This window comes from Marmota marmota, unplaced genomic scaffold, assembly GCF_001458135.2.
Source record: "Marmota marmota marmota unplaced genomic scaffold, marMar, whole genome shotgun sequence".
Lineage (NCBI taxonomy): Eukaryota > Metazoa > Chordata > Mammalia > Rodentia > Sciuridae > Marmota > Marmota marmota.
This window is the reverse complement of record NW_026000254.1, coordinates 1,640,017-1,665,563: the sequence shown is the minus strand read 5'-3', so window position 1 is coordinate 1,665,563 and position 25,547 is coordinate 1,640,017. Positions and strand designations below refer to the sequence as shown.

The following is a 25,547-nucleotide window of genomic DNA, read 5'->3' as shown; positions in this document are numbered from 1 at the left end:
GCGGCAGCTCTGAGGACCCCGCCCCTTTTCCCAATGCACCCCCCAGCCGCAGGTCGACAGTGCGCATGCGCGTCTGCTGCAGGGCCCATCTCAGCCCCGCCTGCTTTCCCAGCACAAGCCCTTTCTTTGATGTCCACCGTGCACATGCGCAGTCGGCAGCTGGCCCGTCTTGGTGCTCGCCTTTCTCACACGCCCCTTTCTAGTGATACACGACGCGCATGCGCAATAGTTAAGCTCTCAGTCCAGCACCCAGCCCTAATACACGCCTCTCTCCAGGTCCGCAGTGCTGTTCGGTCCCGCCCCCTCCCCAACAACCCTCTCTCCCAAATTGTCGCAGCTTCTGGTGGTCCCCGCCCCTCCCCTAATCACACCCGCCCCACCAAGTCCACAGTGCCTTCTGGTCCCGCCCTTTTTCCTAACACGCCCCCCTTCAAACAGGGGCAAAACACATCTAGGTTCCGCCCCTTTCCTATTACACCCCCTCCTCAAATTTAACTAGTGATTCTATCTTGGTCCCGGCCAAACTGGGTCCAGTCCCTCCCTTTCCAGCCGGATGGATCCGGTATGATCCGGTCCTTAAGGCAGGTTTTCTCCAGATCCCAGAGGGTGGGGCCGACCCCTAGCGGGCTCTCATCCAAAACCGGGCCCCACTGCTCACCTCGTCCTACTACAATTCCCGAGTGCGTCCACTCTCTCCAAGCCCCTCCGAAACTCGGAGACTGCCCTCCCCCCTCCAGGCCGGAAGTGGTCCCGCCCCTTTCCGCCTCCCTAGGGGGCCTCCGTCCCAGCCTGTCTGCCCCTCCCCCGCTCCCTGCTCCTCATTCCTTATCCCCCTCCCTATTCCCTCTGCCTTGCTCCCTATTCTCTATTCCCCCATCGCATTTCCTATTTTCTGCACAGAATTCCCTATCCCCGTTCCTTACATCCTCCTCTGTGTTAACTATACACACCCTCCCCCAGTACTCTTTAACCCCTCTCTGCATCCCCTACTCTCTTCTATGAATCTCCACTCCCCCTCAGTATTCTCTTCACCCTTGTATTCCTTGTCCTCTACCCAACATGCTCCGTTAGCCGTTTTTCTCCGTTCCTCCGCTAGTCTCTGTTCCCCAGTCCATATACAGTCTACTACTTTATCAGTCGTCCTTATTGCCTTCAGCCCACTTCGGGTCATCTCTGCTCCAGCTGCAGTGGTGCAACAAGAATTGCCCACCTGCCTGTCTGTAGGTCAGAGGTGTTGGAATCACTGTCTGGCCGCCCGAAAACTCCAATCTCGACGCCACTCACCTTGTCCTCGAGCGAGTCTGGGATGCGTCTGCCCTCTCTCAGTCCCTCTCCGAAGTCTCAGGCTCCTGGACTAGAGCTGCAGACAGCCCAGCCCAGCCCAGCCCCTTTCCGCAGCCCCCTGCCACCCCCCCTCGCCTTCCTCGGGGGTGGGGCAATGGGGCCCCGCTCAGGGCTGTCTGACGCCAAAGCCCATGTTTATGCCACTGTACCAGGCTCGGTCTGAAGCCCTTCCAACCCAAACCACCCCCTGAAAGCGAGTCATTCATTGAATTTATTTATTTTTATATCTTTATTTTTTCTTATTACAAAGGTAATGTGTTGATGTTGTCAGAATTTGAATAATGCAAAAATATGTAACAGACCAAAGAAAAGCTAACCTTAACTCATTTCCCCAAAATACTACTATTAACATTTTGATACTCATTCATCTAGATTTTTTCCCATTGATTTACTAATTATTTGGGTTTTCTCACCATACATGGTACACTATACTAACTCTTCTGTGACCTGTTTTTCTCTCCAGTTACATGTTTAAACCTCTTTCCCTTAGTGCACATTTTTTTTTAACAGCTGCATAATCTTTCCTTGTATAGATGTCCCATAACTTATTTAGCCAGTCCAGCATGCAGGGACATTCTGATTGTTTCCTCTTATCCTCTCACTGTTGCATACATTGCGACAGGATACATCCCAAGATCATTTTTTTGTTAATGCAATTACTATATAACTCAAATGACACAAAGTGTCAACTTATTTCAAAAAGTGCACCGAATAACGTTTCCACTAACAGTGTCTCTTGTGTCATGTTATAAGTATTTTTCATGTTACTTATGATATACAAAAGGGTTTGCTATACAAAATGTTTAATTATTATGTAGTTAAATACATCCCTTTTTCCTTTATCAAGACTGGATTCTACTTTTTTGCTTTTTACTTAATTAATTTTTTCTAGTGCATTATAATTATACACAGTATTTGGATTCATTGTGACATATTCATATGTGCACATAACATAATTTGGTGAGTTTTATTCCCCATTGCCTCCCCATTGCCTCCCCTCCTTCTTCCCCTATCTTTTTCCTCTGTTGGTCGCTCTTCTATTTTCATGAGATTACTACCACTTATTTCCTCCTTTTTTCTTTCTAGCTTCCACATATGATCCTTGACTTTCTGAGTCTGGCTTATTCCTCCTAACATTATGCTCCTAAATTCCGTCCATTTTCCTGCAAATGAAGCAATTCTCCTCTTTATGACTGTATAAAGTTCCTCTGTGTATATCTACCACATATTCTTTACCCATTTGTCTGTTGACAGGCACCCAGGCTGATTCAATAACTTGGTTATTGTGAATTTTGCTGTTATAAACATGGGTATGCGTGTATTGCTATAATATACTGACTTTAATTCTTTTGGGTAAACACGGAGGAGTGGTATAAGCAGGGTCATATGGAGGTTCCATTTGGATGCTGCTTCTTGCTGAAAGATGCTTTCACCACTTCTATTTATAACAATCCCTGTTTGTTTCAAGCACTTTTATGGCTCTATTGTTTAAATTTAAATGTCTGATCATTCCAAAGTTTGTTTTGTATAAGGATTCAGCTTGGTTATTTTCCAAAATCATAGTGTCTTACCCCTATGCCATATGCAAACTAAATAATCTTTTACCTCATTTGAAATGGCACCTCAATCACACAATAAATTAACATAAGCAATGGGGTCTATTAGAATAAATTAAGATATAAAAATTGTGGCACGTAGATAAAATCTTCATTGTTTACAAAGTATATTAATACAGACCTGGAAAACTAAAAAGTGTCAACTAAAAACTTGTTAAATACCATAGTTAACTTAGCACAGTGGTTAGCTGCAGAAATAACATTCAATACATTTCCTGTATCTAAATTTGATTCAAATGATTACAAGTGTTTTGGTTCATGAGAACACCTTTACCTTTAAAAAGCAAATAAAACGTCATGAATCCCTTTGTTTTATAAATAATTCATATTTCTCTCCTCTCTCTCTCTCTCTCTCTCTCTCTCTCTCTCTCACACACACACACACACACACACACAAATTTCCCCATGTATTCAAGGTGGGTTTCCATTCTCCTGTTTCCTCTTTTTCTCTGAATTTCTATTTCCTTCAAGTTTGTGATATCATCTCACCACTTTCTTGCCTCCCAGGTTCTTGCCCCTATCCATGCTTGATATAGCCCCTAATTTTCTTCCAATTCTGGCACCCCAATTACCTATCCCTTCCAAATTATGACAAGTCATGAATGCCAAGATGAAGACTGAGTCTTAATCCTGAGAATACTGAGGGATTATTGAAGGACTCAGGGGGTGGATAAAACAGATTTGTGTTGCAAGAAAGAACGTCCTAGCTGCTATATGGAGTATGTCTCGTGGAGAAGGGGAGAGTATGACACAGATAGACATCCGGGTAAGCAATGATTGTGGGTTTTCCCATGGTGGTAGCAATGGAGGTAAGTAGGAGTGATTGAATTCAGTAGATAGTAAAGAAATGAAAAATAGGATTTTTGTGAGTAGTAATTGGATTGTGTAGAGAGGGGTTATTAGGAAGGGCATGTTAGAGGAAACTTGTGAGGACCTGATTTAAGAGATTGTGTGGATGGTGACCACTTTCACTGAGCTATGGGATAGTGAAGAAGGGACAGGTTTGAGGAAAACTGAACATTTTGAGGCACTTGTGAAACATACAAATGGAAATTATCTACAAGCAGTTGAATGTACATGTCTGGAGCTCAGGAAAAAGGTCTGGGCGGAAGTTCTATATCTAGGAGTCATCAGTATATAAATGGTTCTTGAATTCGTGGGAAAGGGCAAGAGCATTCAGGAAGAATGTATTATGCTAAAAGAGGCATGGACCTAAGAAAGAGCCCTGGAGACCGGCAGCATTTATGGTATAGGTGGAAGAAAAAGATCCCATGAAAGAGGCTGATAAGAAGTGCCCAAAGATATTAGGAGGAAAAAAAAAACAGAAGAAAATAGTGCCATAAAACCAAGGAAGTTAATGTTTTTTAAAGGAGAGAGAGGGGTCAATAGTGTTTAATGCTGCTAAGATGTAAAGAAAAGTGAGGCCTGAAAATATGTAGGAATTTTGACAATTTGGTGGGGTCTCTGGTAACCTTAGAAGGAATATGTTCAGGGCAGATATTTGTGGTTTGATTGCCAATTACTTACACTGGTATCCATTCTCATCTCCCTCATTAGTAATAGAACATCTCAGTTTTAGATGGATACATAATTCCCCTGGGAATGAAGGCCATGAGGACTGGAGTCACACTCTAGGATGGAGCAGTAAAGTGAAAAGAACCTGGATCCCTAACAATTTTATGGATCCACTACAGACTGTATGCCTTTGGCTTCCTTTTAATGAGTTAAATAAATGAATGTCTTATCTAAGCCATTGCTGTTTTGGAGTCTATCCCATAGTGGTTTCCTAATTGCAGTGAGTTGAGATGTGAGTGGCAGGTAAGGTATTCATGACAATGAGTAGTTTTTTAAAAAAATCTTTTTATTAATTTATTTTTATGTTGTGCTGAGAGTCAAACCCAGTTGCTCACACGTGTGAGGCAGTTGCTCCACCACTGATCTACAGCCCCAGCCCAATGAGTAGTTCTTTTTTTTTAATTTCTAAATTTAGACAAATCACTTTTTTTTAAAGAGAGAGAGAGAGCGACAGAGAGATAATTTTTTAATATTTATTTTTTAGTTATCGGCGGACACAACATCTTTGTTTGTATGTGGTGCTGAGGATCAAACCCGGGCCGCACGCATGCCAGGCGAGCGCGCTACCGCTTGAGCCACATCCCCAGCCCATGAGTAGTTTTTTAAGAAATACCTGAGCCTGCTTTCAAGGCTTTCCCAAAATCTAGCTCTCGCAATTTTTTTTAGCCTTTTTTCTGTTGTTTTTTTTTTTTCTGAGAACTATATACAGTTGCCTAGATTCCACCTAAACAGAATATTTCACCATTACCAGATGTGCCCTGCCTTCTCTTGCCTAGAAGTTTTAGATCATGTGAATTCTTCTCCATAAAACACCCTCGGTTACATCTACTACTCTGTTAGATCTACCCTCTGTTACAGCTTCCAACATTTTTAAGCCTTTAGGATCCTGGAGTAATAGAGTTAGAAACTTCAGGAGATTCAAGAGAGTGAAGCAAAATCTCAGTATCAGTTAATCAGAAAGACAACTCCCAAAGATTTTTGAAACCTTAACTTCCCCAGTCCCATCTCAGTTCTATCACCTTCATAATACTGTAAAATTCCTTGAGATCTGGAGATTGGAGGACAGAAGGCAACCTTATCAGGAGAGAAAAGACAAATATGTTCATAATCTTCATCCTTTTATCCGGGAGTTTTCTTCCCATCTTCTTCCCATCTTCTCATGAACTCTTAGAATCTTTTGCCTATCAGTGTTCACCCATAAACATTGAAGAACCTAGGACACTAGGTCTTGGGCCTATTTTCAGCATCCATAGATTGGCAAGAAAAAAAACTGAGATTATATGGATTCTACATATCGTTTAAATAGAAAGATGAAAAGATGAGTTATCATCCCCATTTAGGAGATAAGAAAAAGTAGGTAAAAGATTGCTTAGTGCATAATGTCAGGATGAATCTTTTCTAATCCCAGAGCATTCAAGACTCCCAACTCCTGAATATCAAATGAGAAGCCCAGTATATCCTTAACACCAGTACTGTCCTAAGCAAAATTCCTTTCTCCCAAGCTACAGAATCAGTATCTCTGAATTTTGGAAAATTCAGAGGTAATGCTGGCAGAGGGTGACAAAGATTTCCTTCCAATGATTCCTATTATTTCTTTAATCATCTAAGCTGTACAGCACAGCAAATTTAAATTTAAATTGGACATAATACTTTCTTATTCTTTACAGCCTGGTTGCCACTCCCGATTCCTGTGAGCCCTATCTGTCCTCCAACATACTGACAGCTCCACTGCTTTCCATTTCCAGGCTCCTAAGTCCTCTCTTTGATCTGCTGTTGGAATCTTTTTTTACCCTTTTATATATGTAAGGCAATTTAACTCACTTTGTGTCACTCTAAACCCTGAGGGCCATATATCTACAACAACACGACTATATTTTGTTAAACAAACAGGAAATTCCCTGTAGATAAGAAAATCCACTACTTACTTTTGGATTAACACTGCTTCTCCCCTGCTTTTTGTACATAGATTCCTGTCTCAGAACAAGGCTGTGAGGCAAGATTGACCCATTCAACAGAAAAGGAGGACCAACTACATATTAGGTGTCTCTTCAGAGGTGGCCATTGCTTATAAAAGACTTACATTTCTGCTGTATGAACACCAGCCTCATTTTACAGAGGACAACATTAGGGAATAAAAAGAGTAAATTGTCCCAAGGAAAGCAACTATTGAGTGGCATAGAAAGGACTTGAACCCAGATCACTGGGATGCAAAATACCGTACCCTTAGCCTCTACATTAGGCTAGTTCCAGAATATTCCTTCCAACTCTTTTATTTGGATGTAGTTTGTCCCCCAAGGGTTCATGTGCCGAAGACTTGGGCCTCAGAGTGATGATGGTGAGGTAGTGGAACCTTTAAGAGGTGAGGCCTAGTGGAAGTTGATTGGGTCATTTAGAGCACCACTCTTAAAAGGGGTTAATGTAGCTCTCATGAGGCCCTGGTAAGTTTCTGCAAGAATGGGTTAGCTTTGCCCCTGAATTTCTCTGGCTTCCTGTCTTGCCATATGATCTCTGCTTCTTGCATGTTCTCCCACCAAGATGTCTTCTGCACCATGTTTTCATGCATTCAAGGGGGCTCTCACCAGATGAGAAACAGATGGGGCCACCTGATCTTGGACTTTCAGCCTCCAAAACTGTGAACTAAATAAGTCTCTTTTCTTTATAAAGTACTCAGCCTTGTGTATTTTGTCATAGAAATAGAAAACAAGGTAATACACCAACCCTCTTCATAAACATGTTAGACATATTACATATGATTTTCATCTATGGAAGCAAGTCTAACTGGATGACCATATGCTTATGTGGATATTGTCATAAAGTTCAATAGGGTATATAATTATTTCATTTGTGTGATCAACATAAGGTTTTTAACATTTGATTTTTATTAAATTCATGAGTTTACATGGCAACAAATCAAACAATACAGAAAAGCATGTGATGAAAATAGTCCCCTGCCTTGACTATCCCCATCTCCATTCTATCCCTTCAAACCATTTTTTTAAAGATTTTTTGGCTTTAGTTTTCCCAGTGGTTCCCTTCACAACTCTATAGATAATATGTATGCAATGTTTCTTGGTTTATAAAATTTAGACAATATCCTATCCACTTCCAAAAATACCAATGAGAATTTTATGTACACTGCCCCCTCACTTTTACTTCTAAACCCCTGCAATGGTTAGCATCAATATTCCTTTTTGTTATTAGTTAATTTTGTATCTTGAAAAAAAATACTCAGACCCTCATTTCTTATTCTATCCATTTTTGAAAGTTGTTTTTAACTGCCCACTTTTGAGGCAAGGATACTAGGGACACTTACCTCCTCCTGCTCATTCAAAGTCCTTCACTATCAGTTTTATCTTTGCTTTTGCATTATCCGGATTATTAATATTTACATTCTGTTCTGTAGCCACACTAGGTCTTCCTCTAATGATTGACTCAAAAAATCTGAAAAACCAACAAACAACATTTACATTATCATGGCTATGTAAATATTTTTCAAAGTCCAGCCAAGTAGTGAGCCACGAATACACTTCCTTCTGTACAAGCCCAATGTCACAATCTCTGGGCCTGTCAAAGGAGAATGTTTCTAGCAACAAACAAGGTCAAATGGAGTTTCTTTTAACTGCATATAGTCATATTCTATTTTGTTTTACATTTCAACCATGAATTTCTTGCATAATTATACACACAGAGTTTATAATAACTTTTTCCTTGAGTTGCATTGCTTTTATTATATTCACTCACTCAACAAATATTTATTGAGTGTTCACTATGTTCCAGGCATTGTTCTGGGAGCTGAAGCTACAGCAGTGAAGAAGTAAGAAATTCACTGAGCTAATTCTAGTGAGGGAAAGAGAAAAACTATTCAGATAAATATGTAAAACACATAAAATTAAAATGTAAGATAAGTGTTATGGAGAAAAATAAAGCAAGGTAAAAGGGATGGAGAATACCAGTGAAGGTAGGAGGTTACTTCAGTTCTCAATAAGGTGGTCAGAGAATGACTCATTGAAAAGGTAGCATGTGAGCAAAGACTTGCATGAGGTGAGAGAGCTAGCCAAGTGAATACAGGGGAAAGAATATTCCAAGCAGAAAGAACAACTAGTGCAAAGGCCCTGGGGCAGGATCGTGCATGGCATTTTCCCCCATGCCTGGCATTTTTGAAGAATATAAAAGCCAAGGTTGTTACAGTGGTAGAGAAAGGAAGGGAGGAAACTAATAGGAAATGAAGTCATATAGGTAATAAGGGCTCACCTCGCCAATCCCTCTCACATAGGGCTGTGTAAACCATGGTGATATCCACCAGAAGGTTTTGGACAAAGGAGAGAGGATCCAACTTGAGTTTTTAAAGGATCTGAAAATATACTAAAGGGCGATGGGGCAGAAGAGGGGATGACAAAGGACCAGTGTGGGGACTGCTGCAGCAACTGTTTGAGTTGGATCCAGTATTTCCTGGATTCAATGTTCTGGGAGCCTGCTCTGCAGATCTTTCTTTAGCTGTAGGAAATTGACTTCTTTTTTTTTTATAACTTAAAATTTTTATTTTATTTATAACATTATATGAATTTTATTACCTTCATATGTTAATGTATCTGCTTTTTCTTATTTATTTATTTATTTATATATTTTTTAATTTTTTATTGTTGGTTGTTCAAAACATTACATAGTTCTTGATATATCATATTTCACACTTTGATTCAAGTGGGTTATGAACTCCCATTTTTACCCCGTATACAAATTGCAGAATCACATCAGTTACACATCCATTGATTTACATATTGCCATACTAGTGGGAAATTGACTTCTAATATGCCTTTTTTAAAGTTTTATTCATGGTTTCTGTTCTTTTGACCTGGAACTTCTATTATGTAAATGCTGAACCTGCTAGATTGATCTATATCTCTTAACATTTTCTCTCATATTTTCTGTTTCTTTGATTTTTTTACCTTACATTCTGGAATATTTCATCCATGTTACTTTCCAGTGTGTCTGTTGCTTTTTTTTATTTTAACAACTTGTTTTCAATTTCTGAGGAGTCTTTCTTTTCTCTGATTGGTCCTGTTTTGTGGCATCTAGTTCTTGTTTTATGCGTGTCTAAAATCTCACTGAGGAACATTACCATTTTTCCCTGAAGTTCTCTTTTGTTTCCCAAGTTCTCAAATTGCTCTAGGGTCAGTTGTTCTATTTATTTTAGTATTTTGCTCTTGTGCTACAGACTTCCTTAATTTGCCTCTGAATCCTTGGTTATCTATTCGTCTTCAAGAGAAAGTGACTGGATAGTTGATGTAACTTTTCTGTTGCTGTATAAGGAAAGTTGTTCTGTAGCTAGGACTTTCCCTCTGAAGAAATTCCAACAGGAAACTTTGTGTGGACTTAGGGAAGGTGGCAACTGACAAGCTTTGGGACCCCCAAATGTCAGAATAAGAGGTTTTTGTTATTCAATGTCAAATTCTATAGGGAAAATCTGAGTGTCCAGGGGAAGTTAGTCATCAGAGATTTTGCCCTGAAGGTAAGTGCTGGAAGCTTGTGTAAACTATGCGAGTAGAAAGGAGAGAGGTAAGGGTTCTGATGAATGCTGATGGCCCCCATGCAGACCTCTAAGTACTTTCCAGTTTCTCAGCCTCACTTTTCACCCAGCCCTCCATAGGACCTGCAAACACTGAGTCCAGAGCACCTCAACTTGGTGTCTCCCAACTCATTCAGCCACTGGAGGGACAAGAAGCTACCCATACTTTTGATGTTTGCCCTCATCCTGGCAGCTATTTACTGAACACCTACCTTATGCTGAGCATTCCAAAAGTACAAATTCACTTAATCTCACAACAACATTATGAAGTAGGTGCTATTATTATTTCATTTTGCAGATATGGAAACTAAGGCTACAAAGAAGTTAGTTGACTTGCCCATTATTACACAGTCAGTAGCTGGCAGAACTGAGATTCAAACTCAAATGATCTGAGTCCAGAGCCTATATTTTGAACCACTGCTCTGCCTTAGCCCACCTTGGCTTCTGACTCTTCTGGAGATTACATGTGTCACATCTGTGGGACTCCTAAATTGTTATGGGCCCTGAGTAAGTCCCACTCATCTAAAGACTAAAGTCAGTACCAGAAAGGACTAAGATTGGGGGCTTGGATCTCCAACCCCTCTTTCATCTCTGCTACCTTTTTAAGATGCTCAGTGCTGAGTGACCTTCCTTTGGCCCTGGTTATGGGCTCCACTGGGTGTTTATAGGAAAGAAAAACCCCACCCTGAGCCAACATAGCAAACAGACAGACCCAGCACTTTGGTATGTTTAGTTTCCATTCATCTTACAGCTGGATGAGGGGAAAAAGGGAAGCATGGAACTGGCCCTTCTCCAGGCAAGATGCCAGCCTCAGCTCTTGGACAATCCTGGCTTGTGTGGGCTTCAATGCCACATTCAGATCCTTCCACACCCTTCAGGATGGTCCCTCCCTCTCAAGAGAAGGGATACCTGGAGTTTTAAAAGAGCAAGGGTTTGGAGATCAGGCTCAGACCTTCTGGAAGTGAACAGCAGACCTAGACCAGAAGTGGCACTATGTCTGAGTGGAGGTACCTCATCTGTGTCAGCTTTTTGCTGACCATTTTCCTTGAATTGACATGCCAGGGACCTCCTGGCCCCTCTTCATCAAGCACAAAGGTCAGTTCTGGAATGAGGGAACAAAGCTCTGGGATTTGTGAAAAAAAAATATGTCTTTGTGGGGGAGTAGGGGAAGCTGTTCAGTCTGTTTCTTCAGTCCTATGACTGAGAAACTAGGAACACAGAAGCATTACTATTTGCTGAGTACATGTCAGGTGCTATACCAGGGGTCTTAAAGTTACTGTTTCAATTAATCCTCAGAGCATGTCTATAAGCCAGGCTCTATTATTATCCCCATTTGTTAAAAAAAAAAGAGAAAACAGATGTTCAGAGGTTAAGACACAGGAAGTGGTAGAAAGAGAATTTGAACATAGGTCCATCTGATCCTAAATATCCTCCATTTCCCACTGCCCCACTCTGGAAATAAACTGTGTATTATGTGTGGATAGGCAGAGGGATCATAACTTCAGAAAAGGTGAAGAAGAAGATATCTACTGTGGGACCTCAGTCTCTGAGCCTCAGTTAACACATTTGTAAAATGTGGACAATAATAGCATTTAGATCATATGGCTGATGTCAGGATTAAATAAGATCATGAATGGCAAATGTGTATTGTGCTTGCAGTGCACAATTGCACTTATGAAATGTAATTCTTTACACCTGAGCTCTTAAAGAGGAAAGACTAAATGCCTTATACAGAGTAGAGCTCAATGAACGCTGATGTTCTGTTATATTCTAAAGTGTTGTTAGTGTTGTATACATTCTAAAGTGAAATCATGGACCAGCAGCATCAGCATCCTCCTGAGAGTATGTTAGAAAGGTGGACTCGGGCCTTACCCCAGACTAGCTGAATCAGAATCTGCATTTTAACAGGATACCTAGGAGGTTTGTGTACACATTAAAGTTGGGGAAGCACTTGTGCAGAGGTCTTTTGATTCTTAATCTTCTGTGACCCTTTGGTTCTGAGATTTGCTAAAGCTTACTAAACTATCAAGAATGTCCGCTAAAGAAATGATAGAGGCCACTTTCCCCTTCTGGGCCTCAACTTCCCCAATGTACTCTGAGACCAGTCCATGAACTTTGGGACCTCAAGTACTATCTACCTAAGCCAAAGATTAAATTTACCTAATGCTCCTCCTGTCTTCTTTCTCAGCTGTTGATGACGAGCTACTCCATACGCTCCACCGTGGTATCTCGCTATGCCCACACCTTGGTCACCTCTGTTCTGTTCAATCCACATGCTGAAGCCCACGAAGCCATCTTTGACCTGGATCTGCCTCACCTTGCTTTTATCTCCAATTTCACTATGTAAGTCTGGTTCCAAATTCACCGCTTCATTCATTTGAGCATACATTCTTTTGCTTGTTCTTTCAGTAGAACATGGTAATTGTGAGAATGCACTCTGAGATCAGACTTCTTGAGTTTGAATCCTGGCTCTACTAATTATGGGACTCAAGACAAGTTACTTTACTTTGGAGTTTCATTATATGCATATATAAAATAGGGATAAAATTTGAATCCACTTTCAAGGGTTAACTGAGTTAATATATGTGGAAATTTACACTAAAATCAGTGTCAGGTACATAATAAGTACTTGATAATATTAACTTTACTTTTTTAATATTTATTTTTTAGTTTTTCGGTGGACACAACATCTTTATTTTATTTATTTTTATGTGGTGCTGAAGATCGAACCCAGTGCCCCGCGCATGCCAGGCAAGCGCACTACCGCTTCAGCCACATCCCCAGCCCTAACTTTACTTTTTAAACAATAATTTCCTGATGTTGACTATGTGACTTGCACTTTGGGTACAACAGAAAGAAGAAGATGGATTGCACACAGTCCCTGCTCCCAAAAAGCACTGTCTAATGAGGTACATGAAAAAGAAACAGATGATTTTAATAAAGTCTGCTATAAAGAAAGAGAAATACAAATGTGGAATGGTAGGAAGGTGAGACCCAAAAAGAGACAGTGGTCAGTTTCCTAACCCCAGTCAGCTGGATAAAACCGCTGAGGTATAACACCTAAACTGAAGCTTGAAATATGAGATGTTCACCAGCCAAGCAAGGTGAAGGCATGGCTGTGGACTCAAGGAATAAACACACAGATGTTCCCCTCATTAGGAGAACTGCATGTACTTCTATGCCGCTGGAACATAGGGTACCAGCAGGAGGTAGAAGAATGGTCAGAAATGAGCACTGAGAGGTAGGGAAAGATTAGGCTCTGGAAGGCTTCCAATGTTAGAATGAGCACTTGGGTTTTACTTATGGTCTCCAGACTATCTTATGTGTTTGTGTATCAAAGACAAACTTGGTCATATATGCCCAAAATACGTTTATTTATTAATGTATACATTATATAAATATATTTTATAGCAATGATATTAAGTACTCTATAAATAGAGGGCTAAAATCGTTCCACTCCCTCCTGATTTGTCTGTAGCATGCCTAGGGGCATGTATACCTCACTTTGGAAATAATTGTGGCCCATAATGATGAGACATGGTAGGATTATAAGCAAGAAGTGACAATAATGAAGTAGGGATATGCTTAAGGGGTCAGTCAGGAAGTTGGGAAACTGAGTAAGGAAATAGGGACAGAGTTCACGTGGAGGCTGGAACACTACAGTGCTGGTAGAATTTGAGAAACCAGTGGAGGAAGAAATAACCTGACTGTATGTGGGGAGTAAGTAAATATAGACAGGCTCTACATTTTGGGGGGGGAGTCTTGTCATATCTGGTAGGTGGCAGGACCTTCGCTAAGGTGATAAACAAGAAAGGAGGAGCAGGAAAGTGAAAGCTTAGAGGAGGCCTCATAAGCCTATGTAACACCCTAGTGAATTATAAAAAAAAAAGCCTCTGACTTTGAGTGTAAACACTCTCAGACCTGAAAGATTAGCGAGCCCCACAGTCAAAATCTCTGCCCTTGATCAGCCACCCTCAACCCTGTTAGTGGAGAGAAAGTTCTCATGCCATAAACAATCTGTATCATCAACATCCTCTTATGGCTGCTCTGCAGAGTAGCTAGGTTAGAGAAGGGGATCGGTGGGGAATCAGAGGCATGAAGTACAGGGGAGAGGCCCTGAGGTACTCCAGGAGGGTTTCCTGGAAGCAGAATTTCCATATGGGTAAGATTTGAAGGGACCAGGATCATTGCATAAGGGGGACCAACAGAACCAAAGGGGGATTTAAAAAAAAAAGCAGGAATGGTATGGAGTATGGGGGCTAACTCAAAAAGTTGGCAGTCAAATGATACAAGGGCCAAACAGTCAGGCAGAATTTGGATTTTTGCTTCAATAGAAAAAACACCAGAAAAATTTTTAAAAATTAAGCAAAGCAGGCTGGAGGAAATGTTCTTGGGCAGACTCTGTGGAAAGTATGCTGGCTGGAGGCAGCACACACACACAGAGGCCCCAGTGTGCTGCTGCCAGAGCAACTCCACCCTACACCCCCACACCCCCCAAGAGACCTTGGGACCCTGCCAGATTGGCCCACCCCCACACTAGTCCAGCCACGGCAATACTGTTTCAGCTACTTAGAAACACTCCTCGCCTGAGTGGTCTCTTCTGCCAGTTCTATATCCTCCCCCCCTGGTGTTCCTGGAAGCTGCTTCCTTGATCAATCTTTCTCAACATCTGTGCCTCAGTTACTCTATTTGTGAAACAGAGACTGCTGTGTGATCTCATTGAGCTTTCTATTCAAAGCCTTGATTCTCTAGGCCTGCCCAAGCACTCTAACCTTCTCTCCATGTACCTTCTCTGCCCCTCTGATCTTCTATTCCCTGAAACACACTGTGTTTCCTTACTGTCTTTCTGGGATGCCCAGACTGCAAACAATAATTGAGTGCTTATTGTATGCCAGACTATATTCCAGGCACCAAAGATACTACAGCAAATAAGAAAGACAAAATCCTTGCCTTCAGGGAGCTCACAGTCTCATAGAGAAGACAGACATGGAAAAAATAAATATGTCAGTTTGTAGATTAGAAGTACTCTAAAGAAACAGAAATCAGAATAAGATACAAAGTGAATGAAGGTGCTGTTTTAGAGTAATCAAAGATGTCTCTTTAAGGAACTGACATTTGAACAAAGATCTTAAAATAGAGAGGGTATGTGGGGCTGGGGCTGGGGCTTAGTGGCAGAGTGCTTGCCTAGCACTGTGAGGCACTGGGTTCACTCCTTAGCACCACATACAAAAATAAGCAAATAAAATAAAGGCATGCTATCCATCTACAACAACAAAAAATAATTTTAGAAAAGAAAGGGTGTGAAAACTTGCAAAGATCTGGATGAAGAACATTCCAGGCAAAGGGAACAGTAATTGCAAAGGCTCTGAGATAGGAGTATGCTGAACAAGCTCAAGAAATAGCCAGGAGTGTTATTTACTACAACCAAGAAATAGAAACACCTTAAGCTGATGAATGGATAAAGAAAATGTGGCACTCATATACCATGAAATACTACTCATCCATAAAAAAATGCAATCCTGTCATTTGTGACAACATGGAAGGAGCTGGAGATCATTGTGTTGAGTGAAGTAAGTCAGGCACAGAAAGACAAGTATTTACATGATCTCATGCACCCGTGAAATCTAAAAAAATTGATCTTGCAGAAATTGAAAATAGAATCATGGTGACCAGAGGCTGGGTAGAGTAGACTAGGGGAGGGATGAGGGAGTGTTGATCAATGGGTACAAAGTTACTTTTATATAGGAGCAAGAAGCTCTGTGGTACTGTTGCACAGTATAGTGACTACAGATAACATTATGTACTGTATATTTCCAAAAATATTTTGAAAGTTTTCATCACAAAGGAATAATAAATGCTTGAGAAGATAAATGTTTCACTTGATTTAAACATTACACAATGAATACACCCATTAATATGAACAACTTTTATGATTTTATGTATTTCTTTAAAATAAATTTAACTTTATCAAAAGAAATAACAAGGAGGCCAGTGTGGCTGGAACAAAATGAGTGACAGAGTATGAGGAGGTGCCATTAGAGAGGTGACAGCAAGCCAAATTGTGTAGGATCACAGCGGGTGCAGTGAGGAGTTTGGTTTTTACTTTGAGTGGGGATGGAAGCCACAGAGAGTTTTGAGCAGAGGAAATACGTGGTCTGATTTAGGATTAACAGGATCTCTGTGACAGCTATGACAACAGACTACAAGGAGCAAGGGTTTAAAGAGGAAGGCCTGTTAGTAGGTTACTGTATTTACCCAAGTAAGAGACATTGGTAGTTTGAACCAGGGAAAGAATTGTGGGGGTCGTGAGAAGTGGTCAGATTCTGGATATATTCTAAAAATAGATCTGAAAATCCCTGATGGATTGGGGAGTCAAGCATGGCTCTAAGATTTGGTGGAGTAACAATTTCCTGAGATAAGGAAGACCTGGGAAGGAGCAGATTTTGAAGGTGGGGGGAGAAACTAGGAGCTCAGTTTGGAGTATGTTAAGCTTGAGGTTACAATTGAACATTCTAGTGGAGATGTCAAGTAAGCAATTGGATGTATAGTTCTGGAGTTCAGGGGGACAGATCCACCCTGGAAATACATTTGGGAGTCATCTGGTATAAATAGCATTTTAAACTTCTTCTTCTTCTTTTTTTTTTTTTTTTGGCAGTACTGGGGATTGAGTCCAGGGGTGCTCTACCAGTGACTCACATTCCCACCCCTTCTTATTTTTATTTTGAGATAAGGTCTTGTTAAGTTGCCCAGACTAGCCTCGAACTTGTGATCCTCCTGCCTCAGCCTCCTGAGTCACTGGCATTACAGGAGTGCCACCATGCCTGGCTGCAAATCGGTATTAAGGCAATAGGACTTGATATTACCTAGAGAATGAATATAGGAAGTACAGAGGACGAGAGAGAGAGAGAGAGAGAGAGAGAGAGAGAGAGAGGAGATAAGTAAGGAAAGGCGAGAGGAAAGTATGTCAAGAATAGAGCCTCAAATTGTTCCAAAGATTTAGAGGTCAGGAAGAGGAGAAGACAACAAAAGACATTGGGAAGGCATCATCAGTGCAGATTATTATCCATAGCCTCCCTGTTTTTCAGAACCAGCTCCAAGGCCACCTCCTCCAGGACCCTTCCTTGAAGGCTTGGGAAAAAGTGTTCTCTCCCTCTTCCTTCTTTATTCTCTCTTATAGTTTATGGCCTTAGAGAAATTGGAAGAATAGCAAGTCTGTTTTTCTCACTTTTCATCTATCTTTGAAATCCCCGAGAACAGGAAGGTCCCTAGTCAGCCTCAGAAGGCTTTGCAGTAATTCACACACCACTTTCAAAACTTTTACCACCTATGCCCCCAACCATGTTGTTTACTTAATGTATTTTCTTTAAATAGATACACTTTTTGATATTAAGTTAGTCTTATCTTAAGTAAAACATCTGTGAGCTCATGGGTTCAAAATGTCATGTTTTTAAATAAATGCTATAGAAAATATGTAATAATAATAATAGTAAAAAATGTTCAGTTATGTATCACCTAAAAACACCTTGTGTGTCAAAAGACAAAACTCATTCAATACCTTGAAAAATACAAAATTATAAGACTAGGTCTATCATATGCTGTGTGGTGTCTATTTCCACATCTGAAAAATGAAGATCATTGTAATAACTTCACCCTGGTTTATCTCCCTCTCCTCTCCTCTCTTCTTCCCTTTCAAACTTGGGCTTTATGATATGATTTTGTTCTTCCCCTTTTTTTCCATTCCTCTCCTCCTCCTTCTTTATGTCTTCCCATGTCTCTGATCATCTCTTTCTCTTTATCTGCCTCCTCTGTCCCTTCTCTTTCCTGTACCATCAGGACCATCAACAATAAAGTCTATGTTGCAGAAGTCAAAGAGAAGCGCCAAGCAAAGAAAATCTATGAGGAAGCCTATCACCAGGGAAAGACAGCTGCTCATGTAGGCATCAGGTAAGGCCCCATGCATTCCGGAATATGACTAAGCCTTCTGAGCTTCATCATCAAGGGAGACATGTTCTCTCTGGGCTACTTCTGTAAAGTGGGAACAATGATCTGTACTTCATATGATTAAATGAAGATGATGAGAGTTAATGAATATCAAAGTATGCAACATAGTAAGTGTTTTCAACAAATGGAAGTTTATTTCACCATTTCTACTTTGCTCCTGCTCTCAGGATGTAGCTTGTTTAAGAATTTGTTCCTTCCAGGAAGGCTATGTGCAAGTGAGATTTTTGTAAATTGAATCCTGTTTTCTGAGTTTCATTCAGTTGGCAGAAAGGCATTGTCTTCTTTTAATATTTCCTCCCAGATTCCAAGAGAATTTTGTCCTGCAGGAAAAGTTTAGATTTGGCTCCTGAAAACTGAGTCAAAGCCATATAAACAAGCTCAGTCTAACACATAGGGGAGGGGTTGTGTGAGGGGCTATTTTGAAGGGGAAGAGGCATACATTGAAAACTTTTTTTTTTTTTTTNGAGGCACAGGGGAAGAAAGCACATGCAATTCTATGCCACAGGAGAACCTTGCTAGACTGCCATTTCCCACAGAGGGAAGGGGACAGGAGGAGACCCAGGCCCTGTGGATGTGTCTGTCTCTGCTCTAACATGCACCACAGTGCCTCTCTGGAGGGGAACCCGGGCTTCTGGGTGAGCTGGGCAGTGACACTCCTCCAGGCTGGCCCAGTGAGGATGGGAAGCATGGCAGGGTGAGGTTGTGAGTGAGGGACAGACAGTCAGTGCTGGGAGCTGAGGACGTGCCTGGGTCTGTCAGGCTGGGTGTGATGGAGGAGGTGAATCAGGAGCTGGCTGCAGGATTGGGAGAGAGAGTGGCATGGGGGCAGGTGGAAGGGTGATGCATGCAGGTGATGGTAAGGGTTGGAATTCTCACCCTTCCTGATGGTGCCCTTGTGCTGTCTATGTCCCTGGATTTTCTGTTTGGCGAGAGCCTTCCATGCCACATTGCCGCAACTGTCCCCTTTCACACAGGTGAGGCTGACTCACCCCCATCCACCAGGATCGAGAAGGGAGAGACCTGTGTCCGAATCATCTTCTGCCCCACAATGCAAGACCAGTCTGCCTTCTCCAGCTCAGGCATCATGGCTGACTTCATGGTCCAATATGATGTGGTCATGGAAGGACATCATTGGGGACGTGCAGGTACTCGGAGACAACATGGGTTCTGAAGTTGGACAGGTCTGGACAATGCCCTGGTGTACACAATTGGGGATGAATGGGAACTAGTAAACAAGGATAGGATGATATGTAAGATCTCAAAGCTTCTGACCTTGGGACCCACGTGTATACCCAAAGGGATGGGAACCTGGAACCACAGGAGTTGAATCACGGTCCAAATGAACCCATTCCCAGAATGGACCAAAGCATAGCCCACTCAGAGCTAGCCCTTTGGCAAAGTGAACCACTGTGAGCAGTTAGTCTCTCATGCTTTCTGTGGCTCTGATACTGTCCTGCTCTTGTGGACTTTCTTGCTGTCTCTCATTTGCTGCAAAGGCCTTTCCTGTCGAAACAGCCACGTGCCTAAAGAGGGAGCCCTTCAGTTCTGAGCCCACCCACTCATGAACACCCTGAGAGATCCCTACTCCTTCTGAGCTGTGGAGCTCTGACCCAAGACCTTGACTTTCCATGAGGATGGAGACAGCCTGATAAGTCTGGTCCTGGCCTGTCTTTGGGCCACACATCTCCCAGCAGCCAGCACAAAGACCACCCTCCAGCAGCCCCAGTGCACAACTCACTCCTTTCTCCCAGGTCACCTGATCCCTCTTCTGTGTATGATCAATCATTTTCTCAGACCAGCTGCTGCCCTGGGAGGGTCTTTCTCCTCCTTCTCCACCAGTCAGCATCCTCCTCTTAATCCTGGGCCAAATCCCTTCTTCTTCATGACTCCATCCCATCTGAAATTCATCTCTCTCCCCTGCCAGACATTCTGCTTTCATCCAGGCTCTTCCTGTGTGTTGTGCATTCACTTCTACCTGGACACATGGCCACCCAGCAGAGCCCCTCTACACAAATCCTGCCCTCAGACTCTAGAAACTCAGAAATTTGTGGCCTCAACCCCTAATCTCCACATTCTGATGCAGCCAGATCCACATAGTCATCACGTGCATCAAATCCCTAGGCACTGTGTGTATATCTGTGGGGCAAAGTGGGGGTTCCAGAGAAGGCTGATTCAGAATAATCTTCCAGAAGGAGTAGGCATTTCAGAGAGCATGAGGGTAATGAATGGCATTGCTTCCATGTCGGTGAACTTGGTGAAGGGAAAAGCACACCAGAGAGGGAATAGCATGTGCAGGGGTGCAGAGGTATGGCAAGGCTGTTATGCAGCGGGGAAGAAAGCATTTGACCTACCCTGAGGAGGAGCTGTGGGTACCCTGTCAGCAGGTGGCAGCAGGGGCATAACCTGCCCCTCTGTCACCTACCCGGGTATGTTTAGTTCATGGAGACATTCTCTGCTGCTTGGTTCTTTACCTTTTCCAAATGGCCTGGAGTGGGCATAGAGACTGGGTACATGGGACTAGGCATTCAATTGGACAATGAGGACTTCCACTAACTGTGAACTCTGACTCCTCCTGCCATCTGCCAGGAGCACTCCATCCCCATACCATTACCTATCTGACTGTGCCCACCTTTCAAGCCCAGTGCGTTCACCTACTTGTTCCATCAGGACTCCCTAGGCCCCTAATTGACCGTTGTTTCCAGTTTGGGCTGGTGCAGGGAACTCTGGAGGATTCCACACACATCCTGCCTCTTCTGTGGCCATACAGATGGAAACAACCCTGACACAGGATGAGACATACCCTTTCCATGAGAGCACAAGGTGTGCGGCTAGCAAGATGAGGGGGAAAGGGAGCCAGGGAAGGCACCCTGCAGGATGTCGAGCTGACCTGGGACATAAGGAATGCCAGAAACAGGCCCTGTGTGGGGGCCATGAGGGAAGGGAAAGGTATGCTGGCCAAGTGGGGCCACAGGGTAAAAGCAACAGAGGCCTGACATCTCTGAGTGTGTGCAGGGAGTCAGAAATGGCTTGGGAACCAGGGAGCATGGATTTCAGATGCAAAATGGTAAGAGATCAGAAAATGGCTGGCATTTCCTGCAGTGGCATGAAAAGGAAGCTACTATTTGTCCTGTAGGTGATTGGGGAGCCGTGATCAGGCAGTACATTATGAGGTCGTGTGTATGGCAACCCAGGAGCTAGCTGTGGCCAAGCTGTAGAGATGGAGGACTTCGCAAAAAAGCAGGGAACCCAAGGAAAAGCAGCTCTGAATTTGAGATTGTTTTGTTTTGGAGGGAGAGGTGGGGCGGCCCGAGAAGTCTCTAGCAGATAAAACCAGCAGGAATTGGTGGCAGACTAGCTGGGCACAGAATTGAAGGTGACACTCTTATCCAGGTTAGGCTCAATGAAGTGGCTCCCACCTGAGAAAATCTCAGGGCTTCGTTACGGGAAGTTGATGAGGTTGTTGTTTGAGCAGCATCTGTTGGAAGCATCTTCAGCCTCCCAGGTGAAGAGGTCCACAGCTAGTGTGTCGGCAGTTGTGGTGGGGGAACGGGTACCCTGAGGCTAAGAAAGAGATGTGGGACACAGGTGGAGATTCAGCGGTGTAACTCAAGCTAGAGAGTGAGTCCACACAGGGAGAATGAGTGGAGTCAGAGGCCCGGGCTGTGATGTCACGTCAGGTGGAGTTCCCCGTTCAGCAGCCACTGATCTGGGGCTTCAGATTGCCAGGCCCCACCAACAGCAGAAAGCCTGCTCAGCACCCTGAGCCTCGCTAGTTTACTCCAGAGAGAGACAATCCTAATCACTGTCTTTGCACACTCTGATCTGGCCGACTGGAAGCACTGAAAAGGGGCAGGTGGACAATGGGTCCTAGAGAGAGAAACTGGATGAAGTGGCCTGAGAGGTGTTAGGAGAATGTGGACAGCTGATGATCTCAGAATGCCAGGGGAAAGGCTTTGGGAGAGAGTGGAAGTCATTGTCAAGTTGAAACTCATCAGTGAGGCCTAGTCTGGTGAGATTCCTAATACACAAACTGAGTTTGGAGGTAAGCTAGCACATAGCTAGCTGCCTTTGAGCAAAGCAGTGTTCCTATGAGTTGGGAGCAGGATCAGTCCTGGTGGTTGTGCAGGTGTGAACTGGAGAAGAGAGACCATCTCAGGAGACCCAGTCTTTAGTCTGGAATGCCATGGGGAGGGAAGAGGCTGGATAGAAGTCTGATGGGGATTGAGAGCAAGGGGTTGCCTCCATGGATGGGAAAGACGCCTGATTTTATATTCTATGGGACATCCAGTGGGTTGCACGTTGGGGAGATGGTGAAAGGAAGACAAGGGATAAAGACTGCTGAGAGCCCTAATTGCCTAGGGTCTGTGTTAAGACTGTGTGGTCTTCAGAAGGTGGATGGGGCCATGGGCAGGTGGGTGGTGCAAGTGTGTGTCCTGGTGCCCTTCACATTCTTCCTGAATTGTGAAGGTGGGGTGGGGTGATTTTGGAGGAGCCAGCGAGAGGTTGGTGAGCTGGGTACTGCTCCAGGTGTCCCAATAGGATTTGGTTAGCTTGGGATCAAACATGGGTGGCGTGATATGCATGACAGTTCTCCCTACCCCTGTAGGGGAGTCATACTCGAGGCCAGCTGAGTTCTCTCATGGCTTAAGCAATGGTAGGTTGAGTGATTCATGCCTTGGGGAACTGTGACAGAGAGCCAGGTTCACCTGGAGACAGAAGCCACATGTGAACCTATGGACTCATTCAAAGGGGGGCAAGGGCCTCCCATCTCCTCTCTTTCCAGTGAGATAGGAGGAGCCAGTGTCCAGCCTTCTGGTCACAGAGCACCTGAGGGCCAAGTGGAGGATGAGCCAGTCTCCCAGAGCCAGGCCTGCTTCAGGCTTCAGGCTTCAGGGATCTCAGAGGCTCAGCAAGCCCAGAGAACCCTGGGCTGAGCAGACACTGGTGCTGAGGGACCTTCTGGCCCCCTCCCCTTTGCTCAGCTTGCCCAGCCCCTCCCTGGCTCTGCAGAGAGAGCCAGAGAGAGATGGAGTAGGGGGAGAGACTCGGCAGCCAATCACAGCCAGGGCAGCCCAAGGCATTTGTACCTGGTGTAACCAATCCCCTCTGCACACACAGCTCAATTGGCCTCTGCTGCCTCCTCCCCTCCTGCTCTGCCCAGCAACAGCAGAAAGGAGGTTTTAGGAGGAGAGGGAGGCCCTGCAAATTCCCAGCCCTTGGCAGCAATGAGCTGGGCCCCAGGCTGACTCTATTGAGGGAGGTTAAAACAATACTTACAGTTCCTGGAGCCCAGGCAAAGTGTCCCTGGGGACCCTGAAGACTGTGCAAGCCCAGCTCTCTCACGGACAGGAACTCACATATTACAGAAATCCTGATCCTTGGAGCCCTGGGCCACAAGCCAGTCTCCTTCACTCCACAGCTCTGGGCAAGGCCTGGGATGAAGGTCTGAACAGAAGAGTTCTGGTGGGGGGAGAATGACATTGAGCAAACAATTGCACACATGCCTCTGTAACTAGAAACAGTGAGAAAGAAGTCCTAGGATCCTGGCAGTCCTAGCGGGCTGTTGTGCAGGAGGATAAGATGGGCCTGATTAAATCTGCTCTCACAGTCCTTTTTGGTTTCCCTTCTTTTTGTTCAGATTTATGGTGGCTATTTTATTCATTACTTTGCCCCCCGAGGCCTCCAGCCTGTGGAAAAGAATGTGGTGTTTGTTATTGATGTGAGTGGCTCCATGTTTGGTACCAAGATGAAGCAGGTAAGAAGGACCCTGTGTTGGCATTGGATGGTTCATAAAGCTCATAAATCTGTGAGTGTTGGAACTCTAGGTTCCCCAAGTCTCAATGTCCTTCCTTCCCATACCCTTTAGTCTCCTATAGCAAGGTCTCCTCTTGGTCCCTGGCACCTTACATAACAGGAACCATGTAGACATGAAAACAGAGAATTCTAGTAACTCTCCCTTCCAGTTTATCTTTAGGTCATAAAACCCTCAATCTAGATTGCCCCGTGTTCATAGAATCCTGAATCAATAAAACCTTAGATAATGGAGACGGTTTTTTTTTTTTTTTTACCAAAGTCATGAGATTTGGTGTGATTTTATTAGTTAATTTTTTAAATGTAAAGACCTAGTCTTATATTGTACCTTTGTTATAGGTTTAAAAGTTCTGGGATTAATTAATTTTAATATGATACCACTTCTATTAGTCACTCTTGACTCAGGATTCTAGGGTCATAGATAACAGAAACTTTGACTTTGTGCCTTGATCCATAAGGTTCCAGAAGCAGCATCTCAAAGCATAATACTCAGAGGCTCTAGAAGGATGTTTGAGTGTCCTGATAAAGTAGTGTCTTTGTGTCTTAAAGCTTTCAATCACAGAGCACTTGAGACCTAAGACTGAGTTATGTTTTAGCAATCAGTCAACCTGTAGCAAGATCCCCAGTCTTCAGTGTGGGGAAAGGGATGTACTCAATTTCAGAACTTTTCAACCTTCTTGTCCATTACAGTGCATGGGGTAGTGTCTCAAAATCAGGTTTGAGCCATTAGCTCACCAAAAGATAGACCTAACCAAAATATTGTAGATCACTTCTTCTCACCGTGCGCTGGAACACATCAACTCAATCACTGCACAATATATGGAGGCTACAGGTGAAAGCACTAGAAGCTTTAGACCTTAAGAAGAAAGTCCTTAGGGAAAACAAAAGACAAAAGATGAGATGAAAATACAAACACTGGAGTACCTTTTAGCCTCTGACCCTTTCAACTACTGCCAACAACAAATGTAGTCTCAGGTAGATGATATAACACTTCACATTAAATGTCTATTTGCTTCACTTCCTTTTACTGGTTTCATCATGTCTACTCTCAACATAAAATTAAAAAGGATGCAAAATGGTTAAAAATCCTGAAATCTGAAGACATAATTATATCATTTGAACCAGACTCAGATATGTAGAAGATGCTGGAATTTTCAGAGCAGGAATTTAAGATATATATGATTAATATGCCAAGAGTTCTAATGAAATAATTGGACAGCATGCAAAAACTGATGGTTAATGTAAGCATCAGAGATATGGAAGCCCTATAAAAACGCTAGAAATTTAAAAAAGAATGAAAACTGCCTTTGATGAGCTCATCAGGAGATTGGACATGGTTGAGGAAAGAATCAGTGAGCTTGAAAATATATCAATAGAAACTTCTCAAATATGAATGGAAAAAATACCCCAGAACATGAAACAACCCTAAGACATTACAAAAGCATGATGCATATGGAATAGGAATAATAAAATGAGAAGAAAAAGTAACAAAAAATAGAAAAAGTAACAAAAGAAATATTTGAAGTAATTATGGATGCAAATTTTCCAAAAGAAATGACAGACACCAAAGCATATAGCTCCAAGAAGCTCAAAGAACACCAAGCATGATAAAAGCAAAAAAAAAAAAAAAAAAAAAA

The 25,547-nt window shown here is 42.9% G+C and overlaps 2 protein-coding genes across 3 annotated transcripts in view; one reads left to right on the top strand and one right to left on the bottom strand.

Annotated features, from left to right (window-relative positions):
* Maged2 (MAGE family member D2) overlaps positions 1-1,394 on the bottom strand; it is an 8,511-nt gene extending 7,117 nt beyond the window's left edge. Inside the window, exon 1 of one of the 2 annotated variants that reach the window (XM_015506547.2) lies at positions 1,285-1,394. The gene's annotated coding sequence lies outside the window, so the exon portion shown is untranslated. Of the gene's footprint in view, positions 1-658; positions 798-1,284 lie in introns of those variants that run through there. The other variant, XM_015506546.2, reaches the window with a different exon arrangement.
* Positions 1,395-11,091: 9,697 nt separating this feature from the next.
* The window catches only part of Itih6 (inter-alpha-trypsin inhibitor heavy chain family member 6), a 27,095-nt gene continuing 12,639 nt past the window's right edge, over positions 11,092-25,547 (top strand). Inside the window, exons 1-5 of the mRNA XM_048796697.1 lie at positions 11,092-11,193; positions 12,287-12,441; positions 17,932-18,042; positions 19,102-19,244; positions 23,688-23,854. Coding sequence (XP_048652654.1) covers positions 11,092-11,193; positions 12,287-12,441; positions 17,932-18,042; positions 19,102-19,244; positions 23,688-23,854 — 678 coding nt within the window. The remainder of the gene's footprint in view (positions 11,194-12,286; positions 12,442-17,931; positions 18,043-19,101; positions 19,245-23,687; positions 23,855-25,547) is intronic.